The following is a 13,962-nucleotide window of genomic DNA, read 5'->3' on the forward strand; positions in this document are numbered from 1 at the left end:
CAGAAAGTGTTCACAAACTTGGTCTTAATTTACTTTATTATTACATTTTTACTATTTAAAACTTATGATGCTCTTCTCGACTTAGCAGTTGTGTGATGACTCTGTGAGGTCTGTTTGGAGGTGATGTGAAGAAATGAGCAGGTGTGTCACAGCTGGATTAAATGTGGTCTGTAAGTGAAGCACAGGCCTGACTCACAGCCTCCAACAGACACAGAAGCCACAGAACACGATGAAGCTGGTTATGATTATGCAACCATGTCAGCAGCTGTGAAACGTGATCATTTACATCAAACCTGCTTTCAACCATTTAACATTTCCTCAAACACATCATCGACTGAGGGTTTGGCTGTTTCTTATGAATATTAAAGAGTTCATTAACATTAAATGATGAGATTTATTTTAGTTTTTTATATTTAGAGGTTTGTTCAGCATAATTAATCAAAGCATCAGTCTGTTGTTCCTGAGGCCTCACAGAGGAGCACAGAGGCAGCAAACTGCAGTCTTTCTGTGTTTCAGTGTAAAATCAAATGTTCATGTGCTAAAGATAAAAATAATAATAATTAAAAAGGACTTTTAGATGCGACAGGTCATTTTTCTCCGAGTGGAGGTCAGAGGTCACTAAAGGAGGACTGAACGTGTCATTTGAAACTCCCTGAGGTCACAGTTTGGCTTCAGTTGATTCTTAGCAAAGTGAAACTGAGTGTTGGAGCATCTATAACTTCATATATGAAACAGTTCTGTGGCTGCTGTGGTGAACTCGTGCTGTGCACATCAAACTGAACTGAGCTCAATCTTCTTGAGGCTTCTGCAGGCTGGGTCTGTACCAACGTCACGAGTCAGAGAGTAATCAGAGTAAAGTATAATACTCAAGGAATAATTATATGGTCGTATAAAGTTTTCTTTATTTGAGTTCAGAAAGATGACACAGTCTCAGCTTTAATTTAAAAATGCCGAAGAATTTAAAAGTGTTTAAATATTAATGTAATGATGAGTTTTTGTTGACGTCCTCTGCAGGACTTTGCAGTGAACACAGGGGGCGCCTGTGAGCCCAGTGATGAGCTCTCTGTGCTCAGGCTTCAGCTTCACATGTTTGAACTGTGGACAAAGGTGTGAAAACAAAGTGATGAAGTTTAAACCATGAGAATAAATCTCAGTGATGGTTTCACTGTGAGGGTCGTCCTGGCCTGCAGTCAGGACCTGAAATTAAACTCAAATGTTTGTTTTGCTGCTCTCCTGTCGTGTGACCTCGCAGGTCAAACCCAGAGTTAGTTTAACGAGTTCATAACCAGCTTCGTGTGACCGTTTATCTCCGACGTGAATCCAGATAACGTGCAGGTCTCAGAGCTAGCACAGCGCCACCTGCCCACTGACTCCGCCCCTCACAGAGTTCCTCATATTTTTGTTCTTTACGGTTTGGTCCCGTTTCTGTTTGCACATTTACAGTTTTCCTCCTGCTCTCTGTCTGTTAGTGGAGCTGTGGGCTCATTCTTCAGGCCCTTGCGTGCTCGACACGAGTGTAAATATGATGCTAACGATGTTCTGTGAGCTGACACAGGAACAGGAGCTGAGCAGCATCTGCAGACATTTATATCACAAACACCTCCAAGTACAGCAGCTTTCATTCTGAAGGAGTTTGCAGTTATTCCTCCATGAATGTGTCTCTGAGTGCTGCCAGCATGTTACCCTGTTAGTGTGACAGTGATCAGTAAAAGTCTCAGGTGGTGTTTGAAGCTTCTCACAGCTCAGACACACAGAGCTGTGAGAAGCTTCTGTGGTCGTTTCTGTAGAAATGAGAGCTGAGAGCTCACGACGTCTCTGCTGCCACATGTCAGACTGTGGTCGACCCCACTGACCTGAGACTGTGGACAGTGTGCAGCGTTCCTCTGAACCCCACTGTGGAGCTGTCACAGAACAGGAAGCACTCGTGGTTTCCTCAGCAGGAAACAGGTCATCATGCTGCAGCAGCAAGACGGACAATCTACTAGTAGTTACAGTAGTATTCATTGCAGTATTAATGCAGTATTCATTGCAGTATTAATGCAGTATTCATTGCAGTATTAATGCAGTATTCAATGCAGTATTAATGCAGTATTCATTGCAGTATTAATGCAGTATTCATTGCAGTATTCATTGCAGTATTAATGCAGTATTCATTGCAGTATTGATTGCAGTATTAATTGCAGTATTAATGCAGTATTCATTGCAGTATTAATTGCAGTATTAATGCAGTATTCATTGCAGTATTAATTGCAGTATTAATGCAGTATTCATTGCAGTATTAATGCAGTATTCATTGCAGTATTGATTGCAGTATTAATGCAGTATTCATTGCAGTATTAATGCAGTATTCATTGCAGTATTAATTGCAGTATTCATTGCAGTATTAATGCAGTATTCATTGCAGTATTGATTGCAGTATTAATGCAGTATTCATTGCAGTATTCATTGCAGTATCCACAGCAGTGCTGCATGTTTGTGGGAGAGAAATGTGATGATCTGTGACGGCAGCATCAGGACCGGACGAGTTCAACGTAACTGTGACTGCATCAGACTCTCCCTGCAGTACTTACATGTACTTGTACACGAGTAAAAATAGATGGTGTGGGAGGTTTTGCACTGTGCTTGTGTTGTTCGTAGCTGTGTTGTGGACAGAGACCTCCAACAGAAGCAGGCTCGGGGAGGGGCGGGGCCACCTGCTGACACCTGATGGGGGGAAGAGAAGGAGAGCAGAGACGAGGCAACGTTAATGACATGCAACACACGGGGAGTGAAAAGAAGGCAACATAACCAAAGGAAGGCTATTTTGGCTTCTTCATGTAAAAACCCTCCACAGTAACAGGAAGTCACGATGCCTCAGATGAGCTTTATTCTCATGTTTTTAGGTAAGTTCGAGCTTCTTCGTTGTTGTTCAGGGTCCTAAAATCATTCTTCTGTGTATCAGTGACACAAACAGGTGTTTGGCTCATTCTTAGAGCGATGCAGCTTTTACCTGTGAACAAACTGTTCAGTCAGAAACGTGTTTGTCGAACAAACAGCTGACAGACCAACAGAAGCAGCTTCACTGCATCTGTCAGCAGATGTTTGGTCTGCCAGATGTGGAGGATGAAGTTTGTCTTTGGATCCTTCCAGGCTTCATAACAAGAAATCAGCTTCATGACAAAGTTTGAAGAACAGTGTGATCATAATGATCTCACAGACATCACATTATCATGATATGAAGGAAGGTTGGAGATTGGCCTGTAATTAGCTAAGACTGCTGGGTCTAGAGATGCTTTTTGAGTAAAGGTTTAACTACAGCCAGCTTGAAGGCCTGTGGTACATAGCCGATTATTAGAGATAGGTTGATCATATTTAAGATCGAAGCATTAATTAATGGCAGGACTTCTTTGAGCAGTTTTGTAGGAATGGCGTCTAAAAGACACGTTGATGGCTTGGAGGAAGTAATTATTGAAGTTACCTCAGAAAGACCGTTGGTGTCACAGGCTGGGACTCTGACTCTGAGGTTATTTTTGTGTTCGTCTAATCTTAGATTTGTGATTATAGTTCATGTGTTATTCTTGTTTAGCTTCAGTTGAGCTTAAAGGCAGCCATTATTCCTCATTGTTTCCATGGTTTCTATGTTTGTCCAGTTTTAGACTTCATAGTGACCCTTCATGTTTCATAATCAGTGTTCATCGTTTTCTTAGTTGATCTCAGACTGTTGCTTTATTTTTGTAAGTTCAAGCTTCAGCCACAAACAAAGACTTTTGTTAAGTTTATTCTGTCTCCTCATCAGCGTCTAGATTTGCGTGCTCCACTCTTTCTCTACTCGCTCTGCCTCCAACAGACCGTGACAAAAAGAGTCTAACTTAACATCAATGGTACTAAGAGTAGCTGTAGATAATATTACATCTGTGGGATGATTATTGGTCATTTTTTCTCTAATGATAAAAATGTTATTTGTGAAGAAGTTCATGAAGTCATTACTAGTTAACGTTAAAGGGATTGTTGGCTCAAAAGAGCTCTGACTGTTTGTCAGCCTGGCTACAGAGCTGAAGAGAAACCTGGGGTTGTTCTTATTTTCTTCAATCAGTGATGAATAGTAAGATGTTCTGGCTTTGCGGAGGGCTTTCTTATAAAGCAGCAAACTATTTCTCCAGGCTAAATGATGATCCTCTAGATTTGTGACACGCCATTTCCTCTCCAGATTACGAGTCGTCTGCTTTAGGCTACGTGTTTGAGACTTTACAGGGTGGCTGTAGCTCAGGCGGTAGAGCAGGTCCTCTACAGGTTGGTGGTTCGATTCCTGGCTCCCCTAGTCTGTATGCCAAATATCCTTGGGCAGGACAGTAACCCCTTTATTATTTGCAGATGACACAAATATTTTTTGTTCTAGTGGGAATCTAAAGGAGCTGCTGGATACAATTACTTCAGAAATGTGCAAAATTAAAAAAATGGTTTAACAGGAACAAACTATCGCTAAATCTAAGTAAAACTAAAATAGTCTTATTTAGGAATTCCCTTAGAAATGCACAAGTGCAGATTCATATAGATGGTGTGGAAATTGAAAGAGTACTTGAACATAAGTTTCTTGGTCTGATTATAGGAAAAAATATTACTGGAAGTCACATATAAATCATATAGATAACAAAATTGGAAGAAGTGTTTCAATCTTGAGTAAAGTCAAACACATTCTCTATTGTTCCCTGATTGCACCGTATTTGAATTACTGTGCAGAGGTTTGGGGCAATACTTACAAACGTCTGCTATCATCAATCTTTATATTACAAACAAGGGCCATAAGGATAATCCATGAAACTGGTTACAGAGATCATACAAATCCACTATTCTTAAAATCAAAAATTCTAAAATTCACAGATCTGGTTCATTTTCTCACTGCATAAATTATGTATAAAGCAATAAATAACCTGCTTCCTGACAATATTCTAAAACTGTTTTCTAAAAGAGAACGGGGATACAATTTGAGGGGGGAATTAAATTTAAAACATCCTCGTATCCGTACAACATTAAAAGGTTTTTGCATCTCTGTGTGTGGAGTGAAGCTATGGAACAGACTAAGTAAAGACATGAAGCAAAGTCCAAGCATGGCGCAGTTTAAACAGCAGTTTAAGGATATGGTTTTTGCAGGGTACAAGGACGAGGTAGAAATTTGACAGGGTGTCCTTGTCCAATATTTTCATGTGTGTGTGGGTGCACGTGTATTTTGGGTGTATATATCTGTAGGTTGTGTATCCTTTGAGGTGTAACTGGGGTTAGTGAAAATGTGTATATGTGCGTATGTGTATTTACATATGTATAACATATATGTATATATATATAAAAAAAATGAATAATAAAAAAAACACATGGCATATAATGTAATTGTAAGGAGGATTTCTGTATTCTGTTGATTACTAGATAGTGGAAAAGGGGGTGGGATTAAATAAGCTTATGCTTCTTCCTGCTCCTTTTTGAACATGAAAGTTATTTGTAGTTGCGGTTGCTCATTTTCCTTTTGTTTTGCTTTGTTTGTTTGTCTCTTTTAATTCTATGTTGTTATACTTTTTCAATATGTTCAAAATAAAGATTCAATCAATCAATCAATCAATCAATCAATCAATCAATCAATCAATCAATCAATCAATCAATCGATCAACCCCAAATCCTTCCTTTGCTGTTGTTTGTAGTTTAGTTCAGCAGTTAAAGTCTCGCTTGTTGTTCACCACCTGCCTGCATCGTCTGCTGTTGGGTCCACACGCTCTCTTCTCCAAACCGTCGGCTCCACAGACGTGACCACAGCTCACAGTCATCATCGTTTTTACTGTGAACGTCCTCGAGCTGGTTGTTCACAGATGTTAGTTTCATTTGACGTTAGATAACTTCTGTTTTCTTCAAGTCTATTTTTTCTTTCTACTTACGATTTGTCCATTGTTTTGTTTCACTATTGTAAACCTCAGATATCAAACTTACTGCACATGTTTGGCCGTCGATCCTTTCAAACAGGTTTTTCTTTCTTCGTGCTTTAATTTGAAACTTGGACTAAATGTTGAAGAAACTCTGAGGTTTGTTGAATAAAATCATGTTGAATCTCTGTTGTATTAAACTGAGATATTTCACTGTTTCATGAGATCACTTTGTGTTTGATGGCAGCAGATCTCAGGTCAGTGACATGATCGGGTACAAAGAGTCTTCGAGAGGCCGAGTTTCTCAGAAACAAGTTGATCAGTCTGCACGTCTGCAGAGGAAGCATGACCCCGTCCAGCGTTTACAGACGTGTTGCTGCCATCAGATTAAAAATGAGCTCTCTCAGTTTAAACATGTGAAATGTTTTCTATCTTCTATTGTGAATAAAATGTGGCTTCATGACATTTGAACATTATTCGACACCAACGACCTTTTTGCAGCTGTAAATGTTTAGTTTGTCACAACCAGATCAAAAAGTAAGAAGTTGTTGTGATTGGTGTAAAATGTGTGAGGCTGAGTTCCTCCTGTCACTGATGCAGCTCACATGTATCAGCTTCACCCTCCTCGTGCTTCATGTTGCCTGGAGTTAATCTTCACTTACTTTCTGTGGCTCTTTGTAAGATCTCTGATCACTTTCATTAAAGTTCTCACTGACTGTTGGATCTCTTCATATTTTACAGTGATGAGATTTTCTGCTTCTGAGGAAGTGAAGAAGAACCTGACGGGCACTGTGGGAGGAAACATCACTCTACCTGACTCTGTGCAGGAGAAAGGATATCTGTCATATGGAGGAACGACTATTGCTGATGTGAAAGGCGGGATATTTGACATATCAGAGGACATTTACATGAACAGACTTCAGTGGGACAGAAACTCTGGACTCTTTACACTCACAGAGCTGCAGAGGGACGACTCAGGGAGTTATGTCATTGACTCTAAAACAAGAAAAGGAAACAGGAAATCATCATATAAGCTCACAGTGTACGGTAAGTCTCACATTTACTCTGGTATGTTTTTGTGCAACATCCCAGCTCCATATGTGACCTCAGTCTGTATGTTCCTCATTAGTTTGGTCATATCATCACTTCAGAATAAAAACAGCTTTTTGTTCTTATAATCCCACAAATGTCTGGTGTGAAAGGAATAATCAGCTTTGACTTCAGTGTTTTCACCAACATTACTGATGTGTACAAAGTGAATGAAAGAACAGGACAAAGCAGAAACTTTAAACACTGTTCTTAGAAAATCCTGCAGAACAACTGAAATTAACACGTTTTTATTTAACAGCTTTTTTAAACCAAAACACAAAACTTCCTGTTTACTTGAACATGTTTCCCATTTCATGGTCACGTTAATCCACAGAGAAGTAACACAAAGCCTCATTGGCCATGTTCCCACTAGTGCCTAACTATCGCCCAATCACAGCTCAGCACAGCACCCTGTGAGTTTCTAAGGTATTGAACTTCTTTATGAAGCATTAACAGTTACTTCTTACAGTCAAACATGTATATGTGAACAGCCCAGCTGCCACCTGTCAGTCTTGTGTGGCCTACAGTGTTACACTGCGTAACAAGCAGAACAGACACTTTTATTTTGACGGGTTTGTTGTTGATGGCGACTTCCTGTGACTGCTGCTGTGAGAGGAACACATTACAAAACACGAGCTGTGGTTTCCATCATGAAGCAACACATTGTGCTGTAATGTTTGTGTCTGACTACAAAGCTGCTGTCTGTGTCGTAGGAAACCAACGACAGTCATGTAGTTACGGGAACCCACACACAGAATCATGTCTTTGTGTTTCCTGCTGTGAGTCTGTGGAACAGGAAACCTTAAACATGTCCAAATAAATGGATCAGACTGATGGAGCTCAGCACTGAAGCTGAAGATGCTGCTGCTCAATGACCTGCCTGAGCTGAAGGAAACCACGCTGGCATCTTTAGATCCTCACAAACTCCCAACATCCTGTTTCATAAACATGTGAAAACTATCAACCTCCTTAAGTCTGACTCAGGCTGTTTGTCCTCAGCAGCTCCTGAAGTTTCATATCAGTGATGGTGTCGTTCAGCTTCATCGTACAGCTGAGACTTCTTCATGAAAGTGATTTGTCAGAAACATCAAAGTCACCTTTACAGCTCCATCACTTTGAGATGAGCTCAAACAAACATGCTGAGCTGTAGCTGCATGTTTGTTTGCAGTTCAGTCACTTCCTGAGAAAAATGCACGACTTCATATCTGTGCAGAGACGTGAAGGTTGAATTAAACATTTATAGCCTGGATTTTAAATCCTGATTTATAATAACATTATAAATAATTACTACTTCTTTGGTGATGCTCTGATGGCTCCTCCAGTTCAATAGATTCCCTGTCCTGTGTCTTCTTCACATGAAATTTGGATTTTTATCATCTTTTCACATCAGAATCAAAGTGAAACTAGACGAATGTGGACAAAGCATCATGGATGAGCTGTGGTGCACAGCAGGAGCCTCAGGAGTTTAACCTGTTTAGAGCTTTTTGTTGTTGTTAATGGGCTTTTTTCTTCCTTTCATGAGGATTTGAATCAGAGCGTTGGTTTCTTCTGTGTCCTCTTCAGCACCTTCTGCTGATAGTGATGCTAGTTTGACAGGAAACCTGAGAAATCCCTCATAAACCTTTATGATGAGATTCAAATGGATATAATGGAGGTTTGGCAGTCTGCTGTCTCTGCTGTGTTTGAGATGAGCAGTTTCATATTAATGTTCACTGACTGCATTAAAGCAGCAATAACCAGAGCTCTGCTGTTCTGATGATGTTCACTAACAAAAAGCTGAAAGTTAAAAACATTTTCTGATGTTTATTTTTGTTCTCCATCAACTTTCATCCCCAGACTCTGTACCGACTCCTGCAGTGAAGAAAGTGAGTGTGAGCTCTGAGAGCTGCTCCTTACTGTGTTGGGTGGACAGAGAGACCACACTGCTGTGGTTCAAAGACGAGCAGATGCTGAACCAGAGCAGCTCTGCGCTCTCTCTGCCTCTCACTGTGCACAAACAGGACTTCAACTCCTCTTACAGATGTGTGGCTGCAAACCCTGCAGAGGAGAAAACTCTTCCTGTCCGTGTGAGAACCACCTGTGGAGACACAGACGACAACGACACCAACAGCTCGACTGAACCAAGAACCTGTGAGATTATTTCTAACTGTGATTTTAAACATGTTGTTCACTGTGTTTGCTGACATCTGATTTCCTGTTTGACAGATAACATCCTCATTATAATCTTCTGTGTCCTGAGTGCTACCCTCATCATCATCATCATCATCATCATCATCATGAAGAGGAAGCATCCTGTCCAAGACAAGTTTAAACTCCTACAAGCTGCAGGCAGAGGTTTGTGTCCTTGAATATTTCTTTTCATATTTGTAATCTTGTTCTGAGACGTGAAGATCAAAGTGTAAAACATGTTTATGGAGGAAGTGCAGCAACAACCCCCCCATGACCAAACCACCAAACCCAAGCGGTCCTCCAGCACAGAAACAGCTGTGAGCAGACACATGACAGATTATTAGTTACTGCAAATGTAAGAAGTAATCCGAGTACTTTCACTGGACCGACTCAGGTCCACCTGGTTCTGACAGACGCAACAACTGAGCCAAAAATCCTTTGAAGCTGAAAGTGTGAAAGTGCTGCAGGTGAGAGTCACCTGTCTGCTGCTTGGAGGTCATTTCCTGTCACATGTGTTCCAGCTGATCCAGCTGTGATGAGCCGGCTGTCTTTAAACAAGCTGCAACAAGAGACACACACAGCTGTTTTCTACATTTACTCAGCTCCAACATTCACCAACTGTAACTGATTACAGCAGTAACTAGTTACTCCTGACGCTGCAGAGTATCATGCAGACGTGGACAGAGTAGGTGTCACATGTCTAACCTGAAGCTTCCATGAACTTTGTGTTTTCACAGCTCCTGTGGATGAAGTGGTCCTTTACACTGGCACAGCTGACAGCAGACAGGTGGGTACCTGCTCACACCGTCAGCTCAGAGTCCATGCAGCTCAGTGGAAGCTGACTACATGCAGACACACAACAAACACATGAAACACTAAAGTCAGGAGTGTGTTGGAGTCAGAGTTCTTCTGCTGGAACATGAACTTCCACACAGATCACATTCTCCCTCTGGCTGCTCTCCACCAGCAGAAGCAGCCGTCTCCATGTTTCACTGCGTTGCTTATTCCCGTGTTTCTCCTTCTCCAGGGTGGGATTTTAGCGGCTGTATCAGGAACCAGTGATGGCTCCAGTCTGACAGCAGTGTCTTATAAACTGGTGCTCGTCACATGAGAGGTGTGACTGGCTGGAACGTCCGAGGAAAGCTGGACTCTGGAAAGAAGTTTTCCTTTGGTGCTGATGATTTGGATTGATTATGAATAAAGTGTATTTTTACAGTGTGAATGTGCCACAGAAGAGTTTCCATCTACGTCATCATGACCTCTGACCTGCTCCTCTGACACTGATCATAAAAGACTGTATCCAGACAATGGACAGAGGACGCAGCTGTACGTCATGTTTACCTGTCAAATCATTCAAATGATGCAACAAAGCAAAGACTTCCCTCTCTGTCACCTACCTGCTGCCTTGACTCCTCTCTCCTCGCGTCTCTTCCTCGCCTCCTCTCTTTGCATCCTCAGAGGGAGGGTCTAGGACGAGGGGAGAGGAGGTGAGGGAAGGAAACTTTGGAAGGATCTGAGGTGAACCTTCACGTCTCCTCTTCATCGTTTACCTTCGTGGACTCTGAAGGCCTCGTAGTAGGTCTGGGACCAGTAGGACCAGGTCTGTGTGTGAGGAGCAGCAGCTGGGCTTGGAAGAAAGGAGCAGAGACTGAATCACATTTGATTCTGATCAATATTCCTTCAAAGGTTTATTTGTGATGTGAGTGCATGTAGATCTCCAGGACGAGCCTTACTGCTGCTCTGAGGACTGAAAGCTTCACTGAGCTCTGATTTATTTCTCTGCTTTTAATTCACACCTTTAACTTCACACTTTTGTCCACAGTTCAAACTCCAGCAGCTCACAGAGCTCATCACTGCCTCCGTCAGCTCACAGGGCGCCCCCTTGTGGTCACTGACAAGCTGTTCACAAATTAGATTTGATGTCATTTATTCTCATCTTCCCGACTGTTGCTGCAAATACATGAAATAAATAACAGAAGCTTTGTGAGTGTTTCTCTTCCTACTCTTTGACTTCCAAACCACAAACAGGAAACATCCACACACATCCTCAGCTCCACGTGGATAAAATGACCATAGCAAAGAGCTAACGGTTCACACACTGCAGAGCTGCTTAGTGACGTTTGGAGCACAGCTGCTGTCAATGTTAATGAACATGCCCACTCGTCTTACTGATCTCAGTCAATGAAGCTCTGTGATGTTTTATTTTTTAAATATTTTTACATTAAATTCACTAAATCAGTTTATTATGAAGTAAATGTAAAGAGAGAGCACATCAATGCAATGACCACACAGCACCACCAGGGGGCAGAAGCGTCTCATTTTGGTGACATTTTTTTACATCAGAAAATGAATAAAAGCAAAGAAAAGACTGTTTAACAGATTTTATGTGAGCACATTTTAGTAAGAGATGCGCAGGAACATGATTCAAAAGGCTGTGGGTTTGAATCCCAGTACAAGAAAACAATGACTAGAACAAAATGTGCTCACGTTTGTTTAGATGATAGGGTGCCCACACAGGGGCGGTCCTAGCCTGTTTGGTGGGTTTAAATGTTTTTGCAGATGCCATGACTCCGCCCCCAGCACGATGTCGCCCTGGGCATCCGCCCATGTTGCCCTTATCAAAAACCGCTACGCACACCACTCACCACACACAACAGTTGCTGTTGTTGCCATATAAGGGAATCCCCACGGTCTGTATGTCTGCATGTTTTAAAGCTCAGGCGGGCCCTCCCCCGAAGGGTGAGGCTGAATGTGTATCTGTGTAGGACTGAGGGAGGGGCTGCCCCTCAGATCTGCTGGTTACAGTTGCAGGATCTCCCTCTGCGCGGAGGTTCGGTTAAATAAAAGCATTACAAGTGTTTGTGATGTCAGTTTCTTTTCAGCTGCGTGACAAACAGATGTGATTTATAACAGTTGGAATGTGAGTGTGCAGGTCTGTGAAGCCCCCTCCACACCATAATGAGGGTCTGTGGGTGGGTTGCAGGGGGAATTGTGTATGGTGTGGTACATTCTTGATAACCCTGCAAGAGACAAAGAAAGAGCCGGGGAGGTGGAGGTCTGGTGCTTATTCTGGCCGCCTCGCTGTGTTTCCATGTTCTCTCTCTATGAAGCTGTCGCACAAAGTGTTTCTCTGCTGTTTCTTATTGAATCTTCAAAGGCTGATTATTACTTTGTTTACTGTTTACATTCTCACCTTCCTGTTTTCTTTCACTTCTATTATAACTGTTATTTTGGTGGTTACTTGTCTCCATCTTCTCTGATTGCCTTGCTGTATATTTGTAGCGCTGTCACGTGTGCTCCCTGTAAACACACATTTCACAGTGTTTAACCTGCACAAACGTCGCTGCCTCTCATATCTTTGGTTTGTAAACTGTGACATTAATCTGGAGGAAATGTTCTCTGACCTTCATGTTTTCACTCAGACTCAGTTTTACACTTTTTTATACGTGATTCCAAAAACCAAACATACGTCACTGAGACAGATCAGCTATTAGAGTCATAAATAGTAACACATGAACAGTTACAGCCCGACCTTCACATAATCATTAACTGACTCTCACATCTGAAGCCAGACATCACGTCTGCATGTGTGCTGAAATGGTGAAAAACATTAGAACAAAGAAAATTGTTCAAAACATTCCCCATGAACCGGGAGAGCCTGTGCATCACATCCTGTCCTCGTCGGTGATCATATCCCATCGACTGTGCCTCCTGCCATCAGCCCATGACCTGTAACACTGACGGCGGCTGAGAGGAGTTTGGATTTAATAAAGTAGCTGAAAACAAACTCCACACTTCCTGTTCTCAGTTTTCCAGGTGAAACATGATCTGACAGGACAGGTAAAGTCTGCAGAGCAGCATGTTAGAATATCCAGTAGAAATAAGGACATTTACAGCCTGATATCTGCAGCCTTACAGAATAAACTCGGCCTCTCCCTGTCTGTGCTCAGCTGTTCATAAATAATTCAGAGTTGTTGTTTCTGTGCATTCCTCATTAGTGTGTCACTCGTGATCCGATCACACCCACAGCAACTCACTCACACACTTTTTATTCTTGACTCATTCTCAGACTGTTAAACAGCACCATCATGAATCCATCAGATTCTCCTGTGTTTTCATGATCAAGGCTTCTTTCCTGGTTTCAGATATGAGAAACTTTATAAAAATAATAGTAGAGCCTGAAATATGAGGCTGATATGTTTGCTGGTATTAACGGTTTGCTGATAAAGCTGCAGACAGTATCTGTATCAGCATTATAACAGCAAATGAACTAAAAAGTAAAAAAATAAAATAAAGAAGAGACGGAGAAACAACCTTTGTCCACCAGATGTTACCAGCTGGGCAAACAGATAATCCACAACTTGTGATATAAAACTTTTCATTTTTAAACTGCATTGTCCTTTTATGTCTGAAGGTTCTCAGTCATCCAGGTCATCGTAGTCTAAGGAGCTTGCAAAGAGAAGCGTCTGGACTTCTTTAAGTTGCTTGAAGACGTTTCACCTCTCATCCAAGAAGCTTCTTCAGTTCTAAGGTCAAATGGTGGAGAGTCCCAGATATAAACCTAGTGGGAGTTTCCCCCCACAGAGGGACAAAAGGACCCCTGATGATCCTCCAATCGCCTGAGCCAAGGTGGGAAACTGGGTGTGGGTCCCAATCAGCCAGAGTTTGGGGTGAGCTCATTGTGAAACCTGGCCCCACCTTATCATGTGAATTCCTGAGGTCAGATGGCCCAGGATGTGAGTGGGCGTTAAGGCGTCTGGGAAAGGATCTCAAAACTGGATTATAGATGGCAGAGAGTTGGTGTCGTAAACCCCGCCTCTGT

At 41.9% G+C, this 13,962-nt stretch overlaps 1 protein-coding gene across 1 annotated transcript; it reads left to right on the plus strand.

Moving 5' to 3' along the window:
* Nucleotides 1-2,734: 2,734 nt before the first annotated feature.
* LOC113023550 (uncharacterized) lies at nucleotides 2,735-11,124 on the plus strand. The gene is made up of 6 exons (XM_026169635.2): nucleotides 2,735-2,882; nucleotides 6,624-6,929; nucleotides 8,808-9,101; nucleotides 9,177-9,305; nucleotides 9,878-9,927; nucleotides 10,168-11,124. Exons 1-6 carry the CDS (start codon nucleotides 2,849-2,851, stop codon nucleotides 10,249-10,251), a joined length of 897 nt encoding a protein of 298 aa, XP_026025420.2. The 5' UTR covers nucleotides 2,735-2,848; the 3' UTR covers nucleotides 10,252-11,124.
* The last annotated feature ends 2,838 nt before the right edge of the window (nucleotides 11,125-13,962 follow it).

The sequence above is a fragment of the Astatotilapia calliptera genome, chromosome 6, assembly GCF_964374335.1.
Source record: "Astatotilapia calliptera chromosome 6, fAstCal68.1, whole genome shotgun sequence".
Classification (NCBI taxonomy): domain Eukaryota; kingdom Metazoa; phylum Chordata; class Actinopteri; order Cichliformes; family Cichlidae; genus Astatotilapia; species Astatotilapia calliptera.